This window comes from Camelina sativa, chromosome 16, assembly GCF_030686135.1.
Source record: "Camelina sativa cultivar CO46 ecotype springtype chromosome 16, ASM3068613v1".
NCBI lineage: Eukaryota > Viridiplantae > Streptophyta > Magnoliopsida > Brassicales > Brassicaceae > Camelina > Camelina sativa.
In genome coordinates this window covers 1,355,771-1,375,530 of record NC_141895.1, presented here as the reverse complement: position 1 = coordinate 1,375,530, position 19,760 = coordinate 1,355,771, and the positions used below count along the sequence as shown (strand labels likewise).

General features: G+C 38.7%; 3 protein-coding genes across 6 annotated transcripts; 1 reads left to right on the top strand and 2 right to left on the bottom strand.

The window, feature by feature from the left end:
- The first annotated feature begins 1,331 nt into the window (after positions 1 to 1,331).
- Positions 1,332 to 3,187, top strand: LOC104749239 (uncharacterized). Of its 3 annotated transcripts, none has more exons than XR_015584675.1 (8): positions 1,332 to 1,683; positions 1,808 to 1,921; positions 2,026 to 2,094; positions 2,196 to 2,215; positions 2,305 to 2,367; positions 2,498 to 2,528; positions 2,622 to 2,703; positions 2,786 to 3,187. XR_015584675.1 is itself a non-coding variant. In XM_010470829.3 (8 exons), exons 1-8 carry the CDS (start codon positions 1,500 to 1,502, stop codon positions 2,986 to 2,988), a joined length of 756 nt encoding a protein of 251 aa, XP_010469131.1. In that variant the 5' UTR covers positions 1,332 to 1,499; the 3' UTR covers positions 2,989 to 3,187. The 3 variants fall into 3 exon arrangements, 1 of the variants encoding a protein (XP_010469131.1); XM_010470829.3 differs by having other exon boundaries at positions 2,305 to 2,357; XR_015584676.1 differs by lacking the exon at positions 2,305 to 2,367.
- LOC104749240 (BEACH domain-containing protein C1-like) lies at positions 3,131 to 16,826 on the bottom strand. Of its 2 annotated transcripts, XM_087491846.1 has the most exons (32): positions 16,642 to 16,826; positions 14,468 to 16,306; positions 13,330 to 14,114; positions 12,514 to 13,227; positions 12,219 to 12,353; positions 11,955 to 12,059; positions 11,666 to 11,779; positions 11,495 to 11,571; positions 11,198 to 11,279; positions 10,598 to 10,924; positions 9,820 to 10,439; positions 9,532 to 9,616; positions 9,238 to 9,432; positions 8,497 to 9,045; positions 8,268 to 8,411; positions 7,732 to 8,190; positions 7,402 to 7,544; positions 7,200 to 7,269; positions 7,031 to 7,114; positions 6,854 to 6,910; positions 6,676 to 6,744; positions 6,498 to 6,584; positions 6,294 to 6,410; positions 6,026 to 6,175; positions 5,856 to 5,916; positions 5,631 to 5,751; positions 5,412 to 5,508; positions 5,213 to 5,326; positions 4,783 to 5,125; positions 3,939 to 4,690; positions 3,729 to 3,851; positions 3,131 to 3,517 (listed from the first exon to the last, which is right to left on the bottom strand). In XM_087491846.1, exons 2-32 carry the CDS (start codon positions 16,266 to 16,268, stop codon positions 3,470 to 3,472), a joined length of 8,628 nt encoding a protein of 2,875 aa, XP_087347972.1. In that variant the 5' UTR covers positions 16,269 to 16,306; positions 16,642 to 16,826; the 3' UTR covers positions 3,131 to 3,469. The 2 variants fall into 2 exon arrangements, with proteins under 2 accessions (XP_087347972.1, XP_087347973.1); XM_087491847.1 differs by lacking the exons at positions 3,131 to 3,517; positions 3,729 to 3,851; positions 3,939 to 4,690; ... (3 more) ...; positions 5,631 to 5,751; positions 5,856 to 5,916 and having other exon boundaries at positions 6,030 to 6,175; positions 6,290 to 6,410.
- A 203-nt stretch (positions 16,827 to 17,029) lies between these two features.
- LOC104753229 (cytochrome P450 76C2) lies at positions 17,030 to 19,375 on the bottom strand. Its single transcript, XM_087493374.1, is given in 5 exon segments — positions 17,030 to 17,790; positions 18,141 to 18,663; positions 18,981 to 19,121; positions 19,123 to 19,276; positions 19,279 to 19,375. Coding segments are annotated over 5 exon segments (1,551 nt in total). The 3' UTR covers positions 17,030 to 17,154.
- Between the last annotated feature and the right edge of the window lie 385 nt (positions 19,376 to 19,760).

The window sequence follows — 19,760 nt, the reverse complement described above, 5'->3', positions numbered from 1 at the left end:
AAGGGCTTTGGTCTTCTTTTCAAAAAGCAACCGTTATAATCAATGTTCTAAAATACCGTCTAATGACCGTATATACGATGACAATATGGTATATGGTGACTCATTGTACCGTTTTTAGGCTAAGCGTTTAACAAATATGGATTGGTTGAATACGATTGTTTATACGGCGTATATACGAATGACTATACGGTAAGTTTTTTTTTCTACCTTCAATCAAGCTATAGATCTATAAATTGATAAAACGTTAAACTTTATTATGGTTTTCTGCTGCCGTGACACTTAGGTTGTTTCTCAAACTTCATTCTATATACAGAGAGTCTTCAGGTTTTCTTTACTCTCCTTCTCTTGTTTTGATTATATGATTTTTCTTTTTTGGCTTTATCATCTATCGTTGTTTTCTTGTTGATTAAAGAACTATAATTCTTAATATCATAAAACTATGTTTGAGTTTGAGTTTTGATATCGTAAAACTCTGTTTTGATATCGTAAAACAGAGTTTTGATATCGTAAAACTCTGTTTTGGAATCTCACCGCATATTTGTCTTTTGTAATTATTTTCAGAAATTATTCAAAGTTCCAATGGATTCTTGTATATAAAGGTTGATACTATTGGTTTGACAATTTTATAAATATTTTTACAAAGATTTTGATATTTATTTTGTTTTTATTATATATATTTAATTATTTATATGTAATATATTTATATTTATATATATTTTTAATAAAATATATTTATCGTATATATTTCGTATATACAGCCGCATATGCGGTTATACGCTAAACGGTCGTCTATCCCCGGCTAGCGTCTAGCGTATTTTAGAACATTGGTTATAATATTACACTATTTTTTTGACGTCATTCCCTATGATTTGGTTATGATTTAAATGGTTACAAAGAATTCTTAAGACTTAAGCTAAACTTGGTCAACCACTAAACTACAGCACTAATCTGTGAAGTATATATATTTTTTAATCCACACTAGAGCCAGAGGCTACATCAAATTGATTTGAGTTTATTCATTGCTGCTCATTACTCATTAGATTTGAAAATGTATTGAGATCAAAAGGATTCAGATATTTGTGAACTACAGTATGTATAATTGTATATGGTTTAGTGTCGGTATCACTTTTTAATTCTTGGTCAATAATAGTTGGTAACATCTTTTACAAATGGAAAGAAGGTTCGAATTTCCCGACAAGGCACTAATATGTAAATTATTTATTTTATGACAAAACGACAATCAACTAAAACCTTCCCGAATCAGTTAACCATGAATAATGGACGGAGATAGGCTTTGTTCCATGATTTAAGCCCATTAAAACAATGCTAATAACACGTGTGAGCACGTGTCACTTTTGAGCTTCACATGATTTTTTATTGGGCCTGTAATAAGCCCAAACTGCGTAAGCCGGTCAAAAACGAACGACCGAAGACAGAAGCTCCGCCGCAGAATCTTCAGATCGGATCTTTTAGAGAGAGAGAGAGAGAGAGGGAGAGATATGGAGAGGGACGTGTCGAGCTGCAACACTTACAACTATGGCGACGCTCATTACTGGGACGCTCGTTACGTGCAAGACGCGCTTGACTTAAACTGGTACCAACGTTACTCTTCTCTCCGTCCTTTTGTCCGCAGCTTCGTCCCTACTTGTTCACGTGTCCTCATGGTTGGCTGTGGCAACTCCCGTAAATAAAAATCTCTCTTCTTTCCACTTGCAATTGCCTTTCAAACAACTTACTCTTACCATCGATTGAATTTGACTTTCGAAAGAAGCATCATCCAATTGTTTCTCATTCTCTTTTGGTGCAGTGATGTCAGAGGATATGGTCAAGGACGGGTACGAGGACATTATGAATGTTGATATCTCTTCTGTGGCTATTGAGATGATGCAAACCAAATATTCCTCTGTTCCTCAGCTCAAGTGTAACACTTTCTTTTATTTTAACATCACCAGTTTACTTTAATACTTTAAATATGTAAAGTAAGAATCTTTTAGAGGTCATATACTCTGTTTGTTTACCCAACAGATATGCAAATGGATGTTAGAGATATGAGCTACTTTGAGGACGATTTCTTTGATACTGTCATTGATAAAGGTAATGTTGTAGCCAGCCAAATTGCTCTGTTCTTTCTTTTTTTGTTTGTTTGGTTTTATTATGGTGGAAAGCTTATTTGAAGTGGCTATTGGATTGTGTAGGAACTCTTGATTCGTTGATGGTACGGGATCTGATCCTTTGTTTCTCTTATTCAAAAAGTCTACTTGCGTTTTTAAGTTTTCTTCTTTTGTGTGGTACGGTGGATTCCAGTGTGGCAATGATGCTCCTCTAAGTGCTACCAGAATGTTGGGTGAAGTTAGCAGGTCACTAATAGTAATATCATGGCTGCTCCTCCTGGATCATCTCATATAGATGCCTTTTTTTTTGGATTCTGTTTTGATATATATATATTCCCTCTTATATGAACCATGAACCAACAAAACTCTTCTCTCTCATTTTGCAGGCTGATTAAACCTGGAGGGACCTACTTTTTGGTAAATATACTTTCACTTATGTCTGCAACTGTTCATAGTCATTGTCACTGGTACTAGAAGGATATGTAAGATATTTTGTGTTTCTTTTGGTAGATAACCTACGGTGATCCCAGAGTGAGAATGCCTCATTTGACTCGTCCTGCTTACAACTGGAAGATCTCCTTATACATTATACGTAAGCTTCCACCTTTTTTCTTGCCTGTAAATTTTTTTTATGGATTGTGTTCTTTGCTTCATTCCTTTGAGGTTTCTTGCAGCAAGACCAGGATTTCAAAAGCCGGAAAGTTGCATTTCGTCGGAAAAATCTTGTATGGAAGCTGTACCTCTGACAAGCGAGGGAATGTTGCCACATGATTATGTTCTGGAGGATCCTGATTCCCATTTTATTTACATATGCAAGAAGATGGACGAAGAAGAAGCTCAACTACCCTCGTACCCATTAATGTCCGATGTTTTGTAGTGATGTCTGTGGGTGGCATGGAGGCTATAATCAATGCAAAATTGTGGTTGTCTTCTTGATCCCCATTTAGATCAGTCGATCTATTGTTGTATTTTGTGTATGTGTCTTGTGATCTATCCCAATTGATAGGTCCGAGCTGGAATTGCTCAAGTAACTCATAATCTCTATTATACGAATAAACATCTTTTTTTTTTATCTTCTTCAAAGTCTAATGGATATCTATGTTCCAAAACTGTAAAATAATTTGACAAAAATAGAAAGGAAAGCATTACATATCAATTAGTCGGAGTTGGTTTTTTGAATTCAATATCTTGGAAAATGCACCATTTTCTTAGCTTCTTCTTTTTCCCCATCATTAGCCAAACTAACTTCCTTCTGCAAATCCACTGTTGCTCGGCTGCAAATTTCGTCCGAAAGATCTTGGAGTGAGACATTCATGGTGAATTGATGTTGATATTGTCGAAACAGTTAGATCCATTCGTCATTCTGAGCCAAGCTTCAGTGTCTTATCCACCACCTTCGAGCTTAACTGCAAGCAATTACAAACATAAGTTATGTTTTCTTAATAGGTAATGATCTTTTGCTGATTTTATAGTTCAATATATTTTCAAGTCTACAAGGCAATGACAGAAAGTTATGTCATCATCAACTGATACAAAACCATTAGGGGTTCTTCTAACTGGAGTAGATGGTAGCAATTAATTTGGAAGCGCAAATGCGAACAGAGTAACAAAACTTACAGCTGGATCTGTGAAGATGATCAACTGTTTATCTTCTGTGGTAACTAAGAGGTTAGTGTTGTCTGTGCTCAGAGCCATAGCGGTTATACCCTGCCCTTCACCAAGCTTCAACATATGAAATACCTACAGAAGATTAATTTTTGGCTTGTTAGGAGACAATATCCTAAAAAGGAAGTGTTTGCATTAATTAAATTGTTCTTATAGTAGTACCTGGAGAGTGTATAAGTTGAGGAAGCAAATTGAAGGAGATGGTATATCTAATCTCTCTACTTCTTTGCTTCTATTTGATGAATCTTCTTCACTAGTGACGTTATTAAAACTCCTCGATCCATCAATGACGGAAAATGAGTTCACGCCAATCACAACATTTTGTCCGTCCATGGATAGTTCCATGCAGCTTATAGTACAAGAGGAAGGAAGTCTTGCTTTGTAAATGAGAACTCCATTAATGGTGAACGTGCTGATAGAACTTTCTGAGCTACTCCAGACTACTATAACTCCATCTGAAGAAATGCAAAGAGCACGAGCCTCAACGCCAACAAGCCGTCGTATTAGTCTACCTTTCCTTATGGAATGCAATAGAACATCTGATGACTCTGAGCACGAAACGACGATTCCTTGATCTGAGCTAACACAGCAACAACTTACTTCTCTTTGGTGGCCACGGAGCACTTGTATGGGACCTTCAATGCGACGCTTTTTGGCTTTGTCCGCCAAGTTGTTGCTGCTTACAGAGGAAGGCATTACAGAGCTTGTTGTCTGCTCAGACTCGGTTGTCTGAGAAGTGAATCCCTTGTGAAATCTCCACAACAAAACAGTTGCATCTCGAGAACCTGTCACGAGGAAGTTGTTGCCTGGAGACAGAGCCAGACATGTTACAGGAGCACAGTGACCAAAAGCTGTTTCCAGTGTTTTCGCTCCATCAGATGAGACTACCTTGATGCTGTTATCCACATGTCCACCTAATTAACATACATGGATTTTCAATAAAATGATGAAATATATTACCAATCACCAAACTTTCACAGAGCTCAGAGCCTTAAAAAGTGCTTACCAGTGATAATTTCTCCGTCGTTAGTTATAGCAGTGACAGACGAACTTCTGATTCCTGATGAGGCAAATGCTTGTGCTTGGGGATATTCCCAGTCACTCTTGAACATGCGTATCAATGTTCCGCCAGTTGAACTCGGCTTCCCGTGATGAAAGATGAAAGGAGTATTTTGGCCATCAATTGTGTTTGGTTGCCACTTGTGTTGGGCAATATGGGCTGCAGGCACATTCATGTCAACAATCACAATAGTATCCGAAGATGCCTTGATGGCTGCAGCAGGTAAGTTGCAGTGTTCTGGAGCTGGAACAGGATACGGTTTTATCCTTTTTGGATTCCGGAAGATGGTCTAAACAGAATTTAATGTGTTTGTCAAGTTTGAATGGTAAAATTTAGCACAAAGGAAGAACTATGAATGTTTTACATAAGCATTTACCTGCATATGAATGACATCTTTTAGAGGCATTCTTTTAATGTGAGGCACAGTCAATAGCTGCAAAGGCGTTTGCCCGAAATTAACTATCTGGTCTTGAGTAGCCTGTCGTTTTACCTTTATCAAATAGCCACATGAAAGTTTCAGAAATAGGGTAATACCGAAACTGAAAAACTCCAATAGTACTACAAAGATAACTTACTGGATCTGTGATCTTATCAATATCAACAGTCCCCTCGTAGGTAGTGTAGAAGAAAATATTATTTACCAGTGTAGCTTCCTTTCCACGTTGCTTATACCTAAATGAATAAATTCATAAGAAAAACATAAGTAATAAAACAAGTCCAACTAATCTTACACAAAATTTTTGTTTTTGATACCCAAGTTGTAGACAAGATGTTAATCCAAGAAGAAAACCTACCCGAAAATGAGATCAATCCATTCATGCAAATGTGCAGATACATGCTCGCTCTCGAGAGCCATTCGTTGTTTGTGTACAAAATCAATCGGGCTTTTAGCCCAAGGAGGAAGCTTTACAGAATCTGATGGGAAGTTTTACAATATCATATAAATAGATGGTTACGTTTCTAGTTATAGGAGTAATATTATGTCTGGACAAGGAAAGGAACTAGAAATAAACTCATACCAAGTTTTTCAACCAAGTTCTCGTTGGTCAACACCTCAGGAAGGTAAAACAACTCTGGAACCTACAAGCAAAATGAGAGGCATGAATATGGCTACGCTCTGCACTTGCAACGAAGAGAAAAATGATTAAAGCTACTCGATTTGTTGCTTTTGGGAGGAGCCAATTCTTACCAACTCCTTCACATTACTCGTATCTTGGAGAACTCCTTTCCAAGTGGCTGCAATGTCTGAAAACATGCAGTTTGCACGATCGAACTTTCCACCTCGCCTTTGGATTGAAAGGGTTGTAAAAGGTTCAACTCTAGCTAGATAATGTAACACCTATCCACAGGAGAGAAAGAAAATGATAAATCATCTGCAGGGACCATCATAAGTGAAAACTATCCAACTATCGTAAATGAAAGCAATTGTGGCAGATATCATAGAGAAGATAACCTACTACTCCAACACTTGAGTAATGTGAACCATAGTGGAATTTCGGGATGACTGGATCTTCGAAGCTAGAGTATTGTTCTTGAAACTTTTTCAGCCGCTCCGGGTTCAATGCACCAATTGGCTGCACATATACAGACCCACATTTACAATCATTTTTCAGTTTAATGGAATATATGCAGGCATAGAGCCAAAATACAAGTAGTACCACCTTGGAAAGATCCCTGTAGTTAGATGGATTTGAAAGGTCCAGAATTTCTGATGTATAGTCGCACAGAATCCATGGGAAAACAGGATACTGCAAAGACATACATAATAGATAAAGATAACACAAAAGTAAATGATGGATTTCACACAAGAAAAAGCATTCTCACTAGAATAAGATTTACCTGAGAGATGTCATTATAACTACGCCCAGCCAATGTGTTGAGCTGCATTAGGTACTCAAAATTGCTGATCTGCAGAAAAGATACAAGGATCCAGCTAGAGTTACTTCTCTGCCAGATGTTTATATAGGGGAATAAATGAAACAGCATGAATTAAATGATGGCTATTCTTTTTGGTTACCTCCCATCTAGCCCACCGCTGCATCAACTGTGTTCTTTCCAAAATTTGATCTGGCCTCTAAAAAGTAAATAATTTACGTAAGTTTTGTAGCACAGAGGAAATATTTACTCAGCTTGGTTCCTAGATTTTTCCACCATGCACTAAATAATGGGCATACGGAGGAAGAAAAAACCAAACCTGAGTTGCCAAGTAAATATCTTTCAAAAGAGGAGGCCTTGCTTGAACAATAGCCCGACAAGCATTTTTTCGTCCCTCGGTGTTCTATAGTGTTCATCAAACATCATAAAAGTAATTGGTGAGAGGAGCGAGATAAATATAATGTAACAGAGAGAGTTTTTTTAGATACCCCAAAATCAAAGAAGAAGTTTGAGCGATCCACCATAAATAGTTCCAGAGCACTCTTCCTCAGTAGGTATCTGTGAAAGAAAAATATTAACAAAGATATAGGTCTCCTTTAATATTAACAAAGATATAGGTCTCCTTTACTATTTACATAATAAGGGTGAGAAAATAGTTAGCTAGTGACAACATTGATGATGAAACTTTACCGTCGGCTATAAATCTGATGAAGAGAAGACATCAACCAACTACGATCTCTTTCTTGGTCTCTTGATTTTGAACCATCTGAATTTTCATCCAAATGTTGGCCTTCTTTGATGTCAGCAATAAAATTTATTCTCCGTGTAGTAATCTGAGAAAACCAGAAAACAACCATTAGATACTAGCAATTTATAAAAGGAAAATATTTCTCAGCTCTACGTAATATCTACAAAATTTGGTTGATTATGCTCTGTTTATTTCTTGGTTTACCAATACAATATCGATTGGTGTCAGCTACTTGTTCAAAAGATAAATATGTAATGATAGTCAGAGCATACTTGAAAGGTTCCTTTCACAACCCCTAGTGGCCGGACCATAGAAGAGGAAATTTCAAGAACAATCCTTTCACTGAGAACTACTTCTGTAGAATTTTGAACCATTTCATGTTCACTCAAAGGTTGATGATCGTTAATTCCAGTTGACAGTGTTATTGCATCCTCAAGAGAGCCAGATCTCCTCTCTTCGTTTTCTTTTTTGTGTTCTCCAACATTACCCTCTATTTCAAGATCTTCCGCATCTCCATGTTCATCATCTTCATACATTATTTCCGTTGATACTGCTTCAACAGCAAGAACAGGTGCATTTGATAGAGAATCCAAGTTATCGTGATTATTCTTCAAGTCTGTCTGATCATCATAGTTTCTTGCTGTCTCTATATGACTAGTACCAGAGTAATTCCTCCTTAAACATTGTCTCATCCTCGCAGAACTTTCCATAGAATCCAGTTTCCAGAAAACCTGCATATATAATAATATTACATCACTGGAAAAGTTTTCAACATGTTTTAAGTCTAAACCAGAACAGTGTAGCATACGTGTTTGGGACTGCATAAGTGTTCTCCGAATGGTCCAAAGAAGCATTTCATCTCCACCAAATAACGAACGAATTTGCGCCAACCACTGATTCCCATGCAGAAGCGATTTCTCACTATTTTATCATTTTGCATACGCCTGTCAATCTGGTGAGGTTGAATCAATAAATTTTGATTAGTGTATGTACCTCCTTCAAGAAGATAACAAAGTCTGACAAGGCAGAGAGCAGACCTCAGATCTCTGCTTGTTACGTGCAAAGGCAAAGCTTGCAACAAGTACGGCAATAAATTTGTAGGACAAAGCATTAAAATCTTTTCCATAAACTGATTTTGTATCCACTGGTTGGAGACACTCTATCCATGCTACTCCCATGGCTTCAGAGATATTCCATCTCTGTAATCGCTCCATATCACTGATAGTCCTCCTCTGTGCAGATGTGGCCATTGCAACAGCACTAAGACCTCTTCCAGAACCAATCTTGGCATTCCGTTCAAGATCGCGTGCAGCTGCCAGAGCTGCCGCTTTTGCAGCAGCCTTATCTCTTGGTCGACCTGGTGAATCATCGTTTGGAGCCTCCAAGGGTTTCTGGAAGCTGGAAAATGTCTGAAGTTTGGTACTTTTACGCTCAAGCAATGAAGAGTCTCGCCTAAGAGGTGGAGGTGCTGGAGGTGCCGGTGCTTCCCAACCAGCTGCCCCTGCAGCTATCATTGCCAGTGCCATTGCCGAAGGAGGCGATGCAAAAGCAGCGGCCCATTCCGGAGAAATCATAGAAATAGCCGCCTAAAATAAAATAAAAAGTAAGGATAGGACGATTTAATAACCCACGACAAACTTGAAGTAAATCTTAAGTTGAAAAGAAGACAGAATTTTCTAAGGGATAAAGCAGCAGTAGCAGAAACTAGAAATGAATGATGGGCAAATATGTGACAAATATGATAGCAACTAAAGGGTATGTGTACAGATTTAAGGAACCTCAATGGGGAGTGCATCAGCAGCCAAAGCACGATCATCAACCACAAGGGGATTGATACCATCACCAGTGGCAAGTTCATGTATGCCAGCTAAAAGAGGTCGCCATCGTCGGAGAATTGCAACAAATGGTGGTAAAATGGCCTCTAGATATTGCTTACGTAGTGGCTTTTTGTCTTTGCTGACAGCATTCCATACCTGCAACAGACTTGGAATCAGAATTTTTTTTTAAAAAACCACAAAATAAAACAAAGTGAGCATTATTAACCATGGGGCTTTATTTAGGGAAGAGCTAACCTCAGAGTATAGAACGCATGTAGTAACCAATACTCTCTGCCTCTTTGAATCAGTTATTGGCATGTTTAGAACAGGAGATAGCACACTGGAGGTTTAAAAAAATAAATTAATAGTAATTAACTTCTCTAGATGTTTACAGAATAGGAGCAAACAACCATTTAGAAGGCATGCAGCATCCAAAATGTGCCCTGCATTCTAATTTTGTGACAAGATCAAGTCTAACGATACTTAAAGCATATGGTCATAATTGGCAAAGCCGCACAGGGAGAAAAATATGTCATACTTTACCTCCATAATAAAGCGGATGGTGATTGTCGCATAGACATCTGAGAACTGATATCTGATGAGGCAGAATTCCCTAAGGGGCACTGCAGTCCACCGGAAAACCCGTCTTCAGAACTTAAATTTTTCATCAACAGACTATCTTCACCATGGTCTTCTTCCCTCAAAGACAAAAGTACCATTCGAAGCATGCATAAGAAAGGTTGATCACTATCAAGTAACTGGTAGAGTGCTGCCATCCCTCCCATCCCGGTACCAGATCCTCCACCAATTCCTTGGCCACCTCCAAGTCCAGACTCGTCTAGCAGCAAGGCTTGAAGCATGGATACTGATTTTTTAACCAAAGGAAGTTCGATCCAATTTCCATGAGCATCTTTTTGTAAAGCATGTTTCCAAGAGTCCCAACCACTTCCACCACCACCAAAACAACTAGTTTTAGGAAGTCCAACACCATACCACAATCGACTTCTGTATTTCCAACCCTCAGCCAAATCCATGGTACAACTTCCATATGAAACAAAAGCGCATGAAACAGATTCATAAGGCTCAGCTGAAGCAGCAGCAGCAAGACGCTCCATTACAGCTGTTGAAATCTGACCAGTTGCATCGGCCATTGAAGCAAGTATCTGAAGAAAAAGTAAATGCAGGGAAATAGCAGAAAGTTAAATAGATGAGCAGAATATATTTTCTTCAATGGTTAAATAGTTATAAAAGCAAAGAGGAAATCAAGCCAATAAACAAGGGAGACATATTGATCCGGAGATGAAGAGTAATTTCCACTTACATCTAAATGTACCCCTCCTGAATCACTGGACACTGAAGCACGGCTACTTGAAACCTCTGATGATTCTGCGACTGTTGGCAATATCCGTGAACGGTTGTTGAGAGGATAAACTAGAGAGAGAGGAGATGGAGAAACATCAACTGCATTTGCAGCACAATTATGCTTGCTTTGTAATCTCAAATGATCTTCGACAAGCATCAGAATCACAATTGTATTTTCCACAAGAAATACTGAAAGCAGAGCAGCATTTTCTACTCCAGCCTTTGCGTCTTTTGGTGTTAGACTCTCTGCCGCGAAACCAGCAGATGCTGCAGCGATAACTTGAGTCTGTTTGAAAAAGTATAACGTGTAAGTCAAACTATAGCAGTCGTCAATATAAAAACACAGGTAAAAACGCAAGGCTTCAAAAGCTTTCTCTGTCTGTAACAATGTTATAGCTAGTATAGAGCAAAGAACAAAAGGATTATATATTCTTGTGAGAGAACGCCCCCTGGAATGTCAACTGTAAAATGCACGTGTAAGACGATCTTCGTGTTTCTCTATCAAGGACTTGTATAACTAACCATATATAAGTCATAAGATAAAAAAAAAAGGAGTTACCTGAGCTTGCAGTTCCCTGGCAGTAAAGTCTAGCAATTCACCCAAAAGCCTTCTTTTGAAAATTGGAAGTGATTCCTCACGTCTTTGAAAAAGTAGGAAAACAATAGTGTAAAAACAATTGAACAGAAACATGTATCTCTCAAAGTACACTGGAAGAAACAATACAGTATAAGAACAATATTCCACAAGAGACCTTCAAAAACTAACAATGTTACAAAAAAAGAGATGACACTCAAAAAGGTTTTTGTCATCCCAAAAGGAAAGCGTAAAATGTGGCGCAGTAGTACATGAATTTACCTCATTCGTTTCTCTCCAGTGCTAGACCCACCAACAATAGAAAGCCACTCTGCACAATGAATTGTGGCCTCAACATCCTGTAAAGGATCAGAAGTCTCGAGAAATGTAAATAATCACAAAAAGTGAAAAGGAATTAATATGGTATAATACCGCTGAAACAAACAAATATACCTTCCAGCCATCCTTCTGGCGCATCGAATGTTCCAACATTATGATCAAGAAGTTATGAATCAAATCTTCCACTTCTGCAGAACCGGGTGAAGGAGATTGTTTTCCTGCATCCCTCTGTGTGTACGCACAATAGTCAGCACTTTTAGAGTATGCTGGTACATGCTTTAATAAATTACCAGCTAAAATGTAACTTGCCATATCAGACTTGTGTACATACATCCAATTTGGCTCATTACTAATACAATAATCATGGAGGAGACCTTTAAAAGGTTTAAGGTTGGAGTTACACCTCGTAGTTTGAGATCAAAATCTCCAATATCCACTCAGGCCACTCTTCCATTTTGGTCAGACTGCTCCTATTTTCCGGATGGCTACAAGCCAAAAATAGAAGATCCTGACGGAGAAAGAGTGAGTTCAGAAAGAGAAATTGCAGAGACACTACCCAAGTCGAAGTTTGTAAATCACTTTCACAAGTGCATTTGGTGCATGCTCTTCCTTTTTAAAAAATATTCATGGACATGCACAAAAGTGTCTTTAACTATGACATTTATACCTGAAGTGCTCGATCCTGTAGAGCCTTAGATGCAAATGGTAGAGAACGCAGGAGGATTAACAGTAGTTGAGGGTGTTCAAAGCGATGACCTGAATCACAAAAGTTCAGGCTATCCTCAGTTGATGAAGCATTGATCTGCAAGAAAGAGCCAGGTATGGAATGAAATTTAATCTCATGTCATAATCTAAAACAGCAAGTTTATCACCAAAAAGGGAAATTTTCCCAATCTTTTTCTTAATTTTGATCATTGTTTAAGATAGATCAAACAAATGAAAGATAAAAAAATATGTCATACCGAAGCCCCAAGCAAGGTTGTGTAGACATTGTAGGTCATCAGCCTGTTTGGAGCTGCTTGAAATGCTTTCAGCAGAGCAAATAGAAGCAATGCGACTTTATCATCAAACATTGTTCCACCATTTTCATGAAACCCACGACCCATTAGGTTACTCATGACATCAGATTCGGCACCAATGGAAAATTTTAAGTGCCCTTTCGAAATCAATACACCGATCAATCTAATGATCCCGACCATGACACGATCTCTATCGTCAACATTGTTTCTTGCGTTATTATTGAATGGAGTTTCAGAAACAGAGGATACTCTGTCAGCATTCATGGAATTAGAGATGGTAACTGAGTCACTATCACAAATGACAGTCGTAGATCCATGTGCTTTTTCTTGTTGAACTGACTCTGATTCCTTGAAAGATCCTACACTATCATCATGAGCATGAGGGTCATCCTCATTATGTTGCGGAACTGTATCCAACTGCTTTAACAAACCAGGCCCATTGTGTTGAGTCTGTTCCCTATGAATAGTTGGCACACTTGTTTCACCCTTAACTACAGAATCAGCGATGTCTTCCTCACCAGTTTTAGCTTCTCTCTGGAGCAGAACAAGAAGTGTTTCTATCCCACCAGATGTGATAAATGCCTCTGCAAATGTCTGAGCCTTTGCAGCATTTGGCTGTACAACCAACCTAAACATGAGATGCAATACCCTTGCAACCTATATAGAGGTAAGAACTGAATGATGTCAGAGAAAAATATTAATAGACTGAGAAAAGACACATGTTTAACAATTATGAAGTGTCACTATGAAACGTGTTACCTGATTTGGTTGTGGACTGTCAATTATGAACCCAAGTAATAGATGGACATCAGAAACAGCAAACGAAGGAGATGCTGCTCCCATAAGAAGTTCAATAATCACCAAAAGTTCATCAACCAATGCATTAACTTCCCCCACTTGACGTGCATTCCCATCTAGAGAAAAAGTGTTCACAGAGTCTTTCTCTTGAATTGTCCAGTAATATCTTCGACATCCATCAAGAAGTATCTGAATGGCATCGGCATTCCTCAGAGCTGCTGCTTCAGTGAAAACCATATCTTGAAGGGATGACAACAGCTTCTTTTGGAGTCTGTAGTTACACACACTCCATATCTTTAGATCCAATAATAGTTTACGGAAGAGCTGCACTTTAAGAGCATGATTGATCTTTTGAGATTGGCTAAGGGAAACAATGGCAGCAACTAGTTCCTCATCTCCTACTCTATCGTGCTTGAGATCAAGGGATGCAAGTGAGTGAAGAAGATAGCCCAGAACTGTAGCCAGGATTTCAGGCCCTTTAGAACGAGACAACTCTTCATTGTTCCCAGGATGTTGAATAGCAACTGAGATAATTCTAAATATAGGTGCAGCAAGAGAATATGTTGTCAAAGACGATGGGGGACTTCTAGAGAATGGTTCCAGAGTATCTTTGTGTACACTGCTTACGGTTAGAGGAAGCAACGACATGGGTCCTCCATAAGCTAAGGCCCAGAAGGAATCCACTGACTTCACTCTCGTTGCAACATGGACTTGTCCAATTACCTCAGCTGGTCGTCTTTGAGTGCCTTGCAAAAGAAAAAAAAAAAACAGATTTCCGAAGTAAGCGAAAAGCAAATAACAAAGTGTGCAAACTACATCAGAAAAAGAATATTGTGTTTCCTCATCTCCTCGTAGTGAGACACAAGAACAAATAAAAACGACGTTCATATGAGAATGGTGAATAGTGATACTGATTGAAAGCGATATGGATAAAAAAAGAACAATTAAAAGTCTACAACAAATCAAACAAATGAGAGTCTGAAAACAAGTTATAAACACATCATAATATGGAACAGAGATTTTTCAAAATTGTAGTTTTTTGGACGAAGTAAAGCATTATCAGATATATTAGAAAAATCAAGAGTGTAATCATAAGCACCTGCTGCTCCAGAAAGAGAAGCATCTGGACAAAATCGCCCATTTAGTAGAAATGGGTGGTAAAGTAGGTGAATGTATACTCCAAGCTCTGCATCCAAAAGACTATTTTCCTCTGCCTCGTTACGGACATGGTCATTTGTAGCTAACCATGGAAGACCTGCCCCATCGCCAAAACAAGGCAATATATCCCCACCTCTAGTTGCCAATCGTGTCATTCTTTCAGGACCAATCGGTTCTTTAAATATATAAACTGGTCCCATCTCAGCAAACAAAGCACACTGACGTCGACGACGTTGTTGACCAGCAGTTGTAGATGGAGGATTTGACCCGATGCAACAGAAAGAAAGCGGTTTGGATATACGAGGATATTCAAACGGACGAGTTTCATACAAGGACCCGTCAATATATAGCCGCAATTCACTGTCTGAATTCCCTATGAGTCCCTGGTTGCAGGTATGCTCAAGGCCAATAAAGTACCAACGCTGAGGCTTAAATGCATGAGTGAAATGCAGTGAAGTTTTAGTTCCTTTACCACTGCCACTCTCAACCACCAAAAATTGTGCATAGAAATATGCTTCAATCCCCTGATTATCAGGGGTCAAAAAACTGAACAGACGAGGCATATGAGCAGTACCCTCACCATTGTGTACATTTGCAGCCGCTGCAGCAGACGTTTTTCCTGATTTGGCTGCTGAAGCAGCAGCAATTGCAGCTGCAGCGGTTGAAGCATCTAATGTATCAGCAAATGATTCAATGTAAATCCAAGTTGCAAATGCATAGCCATTGGTAAAAGGCCAACGAGTTTCTCCCGGGCCAAGTAAGCCTGAGCTTTCACCAACAAATTCAAAACTACACGCAGGTCCTCTTGATTCTTTTCCATTCATTGCCTTCTCCAAGGCATCCATCAATGGACTTGACCACACTGTAGGAAGATACTTTTTAATAACATGAAGCCATCTATACAAATCTTCAACACTAAGAGAGTGCCCAGCTATATGTTGAATACAGTGAAACAAAACTGCTGCATTCCGCATCATAGTGGCGTCCTTGGATATTATCTCCTCGACTGATCGCAAGAGAACACTTAATAAACCCGCCATGGAACACATAGCTCTGTTTCTGGTGCAAGAACGTAAAATTGCTAGCAATCCTCGCACCATACGGGTCCTTGGGGACATAAAATTGACACTGTCACCGGAACAAGGTAAGCAAGGAATAAGCTCGCCAGCAACAATGGCAGCACGAGAGTTTAACATCACACTAGGAGGGTTGCTATCTTCATCCTCTTCAAAGCTCTCTACTCCACCCATGGTAGCAAGAAGTGAATCGGTGACAAGAAAAGCAATAGTCTCTGAATCCTCTCCAGACCCAACAAAACTCTCAACACCGCTAACAATATTCTTAATTTTGTCTAAGCTCTCAGGCTTACCCATGATGGCTGAATCAACAAGATGCAATAACTCTGGAGAAACGTTTGGCATCGTAGACTTTGGTTTAGGCCTCTGTGGGGACTGTACCACAGGAAACCCAGATTCTTGATGGTTCAAAGAATCCAGACTGGTAGCTGAAAGAGACTGGTTAAGGTTCCTATCTTGATCTCCTAGAGAAACCTGTTCAAAATGATCATCCTTGAGGACAGCATCAACTGAACTAATCCCTTGTAAATGATCTGCATCATCCATTCCTACCAGAGCATGTTCATCAGCAAGAAAGCTAGAATCATCTACAACATTAGGCTTATCAGCAACATCGAGGTTTCCAACAGAGGCTTTGGAGAACTTGTTTACTTCATCTTCTTCCATTTTTATAAACTTATAGCCTTATCCATTCCCACCACCACCTGATTACAACAGCCATTACAGATTTTAGCTCGTATCGTAGTAACAAGGAATAAAATCATTGACAATGACGAACATGTAAACGTAACTAACGCATACCAACTCAAATCTATTCATAGTAATAAAATTACAAACATGAAAAAAACAAACACCTTCCCCTCGGCAATTTTAACGTCCGAGCACAATTAAAAGGCTTCGGAGGAGAAATCAAACATGAAATCAGAATTCCCGAGGATCCGATTTAGTAAGATATCAGAAATTTCATATGACGCACGGATCGGAGATAATGTCGAAACGAAAAAAAGAAAAAAAGTGAAATGGAAGCAATTGAGAATACCTGAGTCGCGTAGCTAGAGTGGGTTCCCTTGGATACGACGCCGTAAGAAATGCATTGTAGAATCGGTCAGGATCTAATCGGAGAAGAAGAGGAGCAGCAACGATCGGAGAAAGGCGCGCGCGAGGAAGAGGGACTGTTGTTTTGATTCAGCAATTTCGCTCCCAATAAATATAAATCAATCAATCAATTAAAAAAAAAAAAACATGTTTTTTTTTTCTTTTCAATACCCTTGAGATCAGCTCTCTCTAGAGGAGTTTCTAAACGACATCGTTTCAAAGCATCCAGCGGCAATGAATAGAGAAGAAAGGCTTGCGCTTTCACGCGCTTAGTTGGCGCGTCGAGGCATACATAAATATATAAGCATTCCATTATCAATTAGATAAAAAAAAACCGGTCCAAACGAAATAATTTATTTATTAATTCAATGTCCGGTCTCGTATAGTTCTCAAACTTCCGAGACACTTCGCTATATAATTTGTACCAATAACTAGTAGAGAAGATATTACGAAAAGACTAATAAAAATAGTTGTACGCTCTCTCGAGGGTGTCAGAATAAATAGGTTCGGTCTTGTGCAAGGTAAATCCGAAAGTCTCGTCCATATTCAAATCCTCTGGAACGAACTCGTTTTTGACGTTTTTAGGATGCCATTCAAACGAATAGATAAGTGAAGCAAGCATGAGAGGCACAATCCTCAAAGCCAATGATATTCCAGGGCATATCCTTAGTCCACCTCCAAACGGTATCATCTCGAAATCTTTTCCTATCGTCTCAGTGTCTCGTCCCAAGAATCTCTCTGGCTCAAACCGTTCCGGATTTTCCCACACGGTCGGGTCTCGTCCTATGGCCCAAGCGTTGACCAGGATCTGAGCATTTTCAGGAATGGGGTACCCTAATATCTCTGCGTCGTCTGACTCAGCTTTGCGTGGGATCAGAAATGGACTCGGTGGATGCAAACGGAGAGTCTCTGTTACAACAGCTTGTAGATAGGGAAATTCTAAGAGATTGGAGTCACGAACGTAACGGTTTGGGCCAACAATAAAGTTGATCTCGACTTTAGCATTAGCCATAGCCTCGGGGTTACGAAGCAGCTCAGCCAATGCCCATTCCACGGTGGTAGAGTTTGTTCCCGTTCCCGCAATAAACAAGTCCTCAAAACAAAAGAAAAAAAAAAAGATTATATTATACTTAGCTAGCTTGTGTTTCATTTAATAATTAAAAGTTAAAACATTACACTTTCCTAGAAAAAAAGAAATTATTTTTACTTTTATCAAAGTAATATTTCACTTTGAGGAAAATGAATTAAAACAGTTAATTTGTAATAAACGATTTTTATAGATATTTTGCGGTGACGATTGAGGAAAATGAATTATAATAGTTAAATGCTAAATGTCCTGTTTCCGAAACCAAAACAATCGTTGAATATTTACGTAAAACAAACGCAAAGAGAAAAAAATCAATCGAACCATAATTTTAAGACTTGAAATCTTGAATCACTTACCAATAGAAAGTGTTTGATATCGTTTACGTCGACTTCCGACCCGTCTTCGTGAATAAGATCAATCAGCGAATCCAACAGATCGATTCTCGATGCATCTCTAGGTTTAGCCTGCAATGATCTTTCCGCGATTCGAGCATCGATTAGCCCTTGAAAGACCCGAAACAACTTTTCCGAACACATCTTCATCCCTTTGCGGATACCTTGCAGATCAAGAAACTCAAGAGACGGAAAATAGTTTGCGAGGTTCGGTTTGCCCATGATGTCCATCAAACGAGACAGCGATTCCTGAAACTCAAGGGAGGCTCTCGAGGCGTAACTACCTAAGTCGGTCGAAAACACACCGTTTGAGATTACATTAAGCGATGTGACGAAGCAAGCACGAGCAATGTCGACGGCGAAGCCTCGCTCGCCTCTTTCGATAATGAATTTTATAAGTTCTTTTGCATTCTTGGACCGTACGGACTTCGTGGCTTTGTGACGCTCCCGTGAGAAAAGTTTTGTCCCCAATACCTTCCTCCATAACCTAATTGGAACATATAATTATTTATTTATTTTGGTGTCCACCAATAAATCGAACCAAATTAAACCCAACTGAAACTTTTTTTTACACCCATATATTGCTATCATTTAGACATTTATTATCTATGTGCTGAACAAAACTAAACCAAGCGGAAACCATATCAAACCTCAGTTTAATATAATCAATCCTAACCATGTAAACTAAAATTCATAAAAATACATTATATTTATCTACTTTTTTTTTTGGTAATCATTATATTTATATAGTTATGCATGTGAGACTTAGATTTAAATATTTAATCACATTAAATTATAATTTACCTCCAATGAGACGACGTCGAAGGTAGCCATGCTATGGAGACTTCGTGGTGGCCAATGGCTCGAACCGTCTCGCTAAAGGTTCTTCCAGAGAAGACATGGTCAAGCGTTTTGAGAACCTCTCTTGCTGCATCTGGTGAAGAAAACCACCGTGGTTAAACTTCCAAGCCTAAGACTCATTACTGGTCCATAAACTCTCGAGAGATCAGCAAGTGAACGGTGAGGAGCTTTTCCGATGATCTGGAGAAGATTTCCGATTATAGGCCATCCTGGTGGTCCCGGAGGTCCCGGAAGCAGTGGGCTGATCTCCTTCGTCGTGATTTAACAGCAACAAGGAGAAGATATGTTAAAAGGAAGCTAAGTATCAGAAGCAGAGCTATAGCTATGGTGTGCTTCATCATCACTTGGTCGAGTGTGTTCTTCTAGCCACAAATTTTTACTTATTTATAGAAATGGTACTCTATATTTATCATTACTACTAGTATTGCTATCGTTATGGCAACAGCTTCACTTTAATTAAATACACTTGTTGACAAAAAGGGAAAAACCCATTTTGCCGAAGACTCAAAAGTCAAACGCTTTAAAAGCAGTAACAATATGTGATATTTTTTTGATAGTCAACAACAATATGTGTGATATGTCTATAAATAATTTATGAATGATACATATATGACATTATCTAATTTTAAGATTATACATAAATTAGACTTCTTTCATAACTTTCAAAGGTACAGAGTTAAGACCGAACTGGACATAAAACCAAACTAGTCACGTTGAGGAATA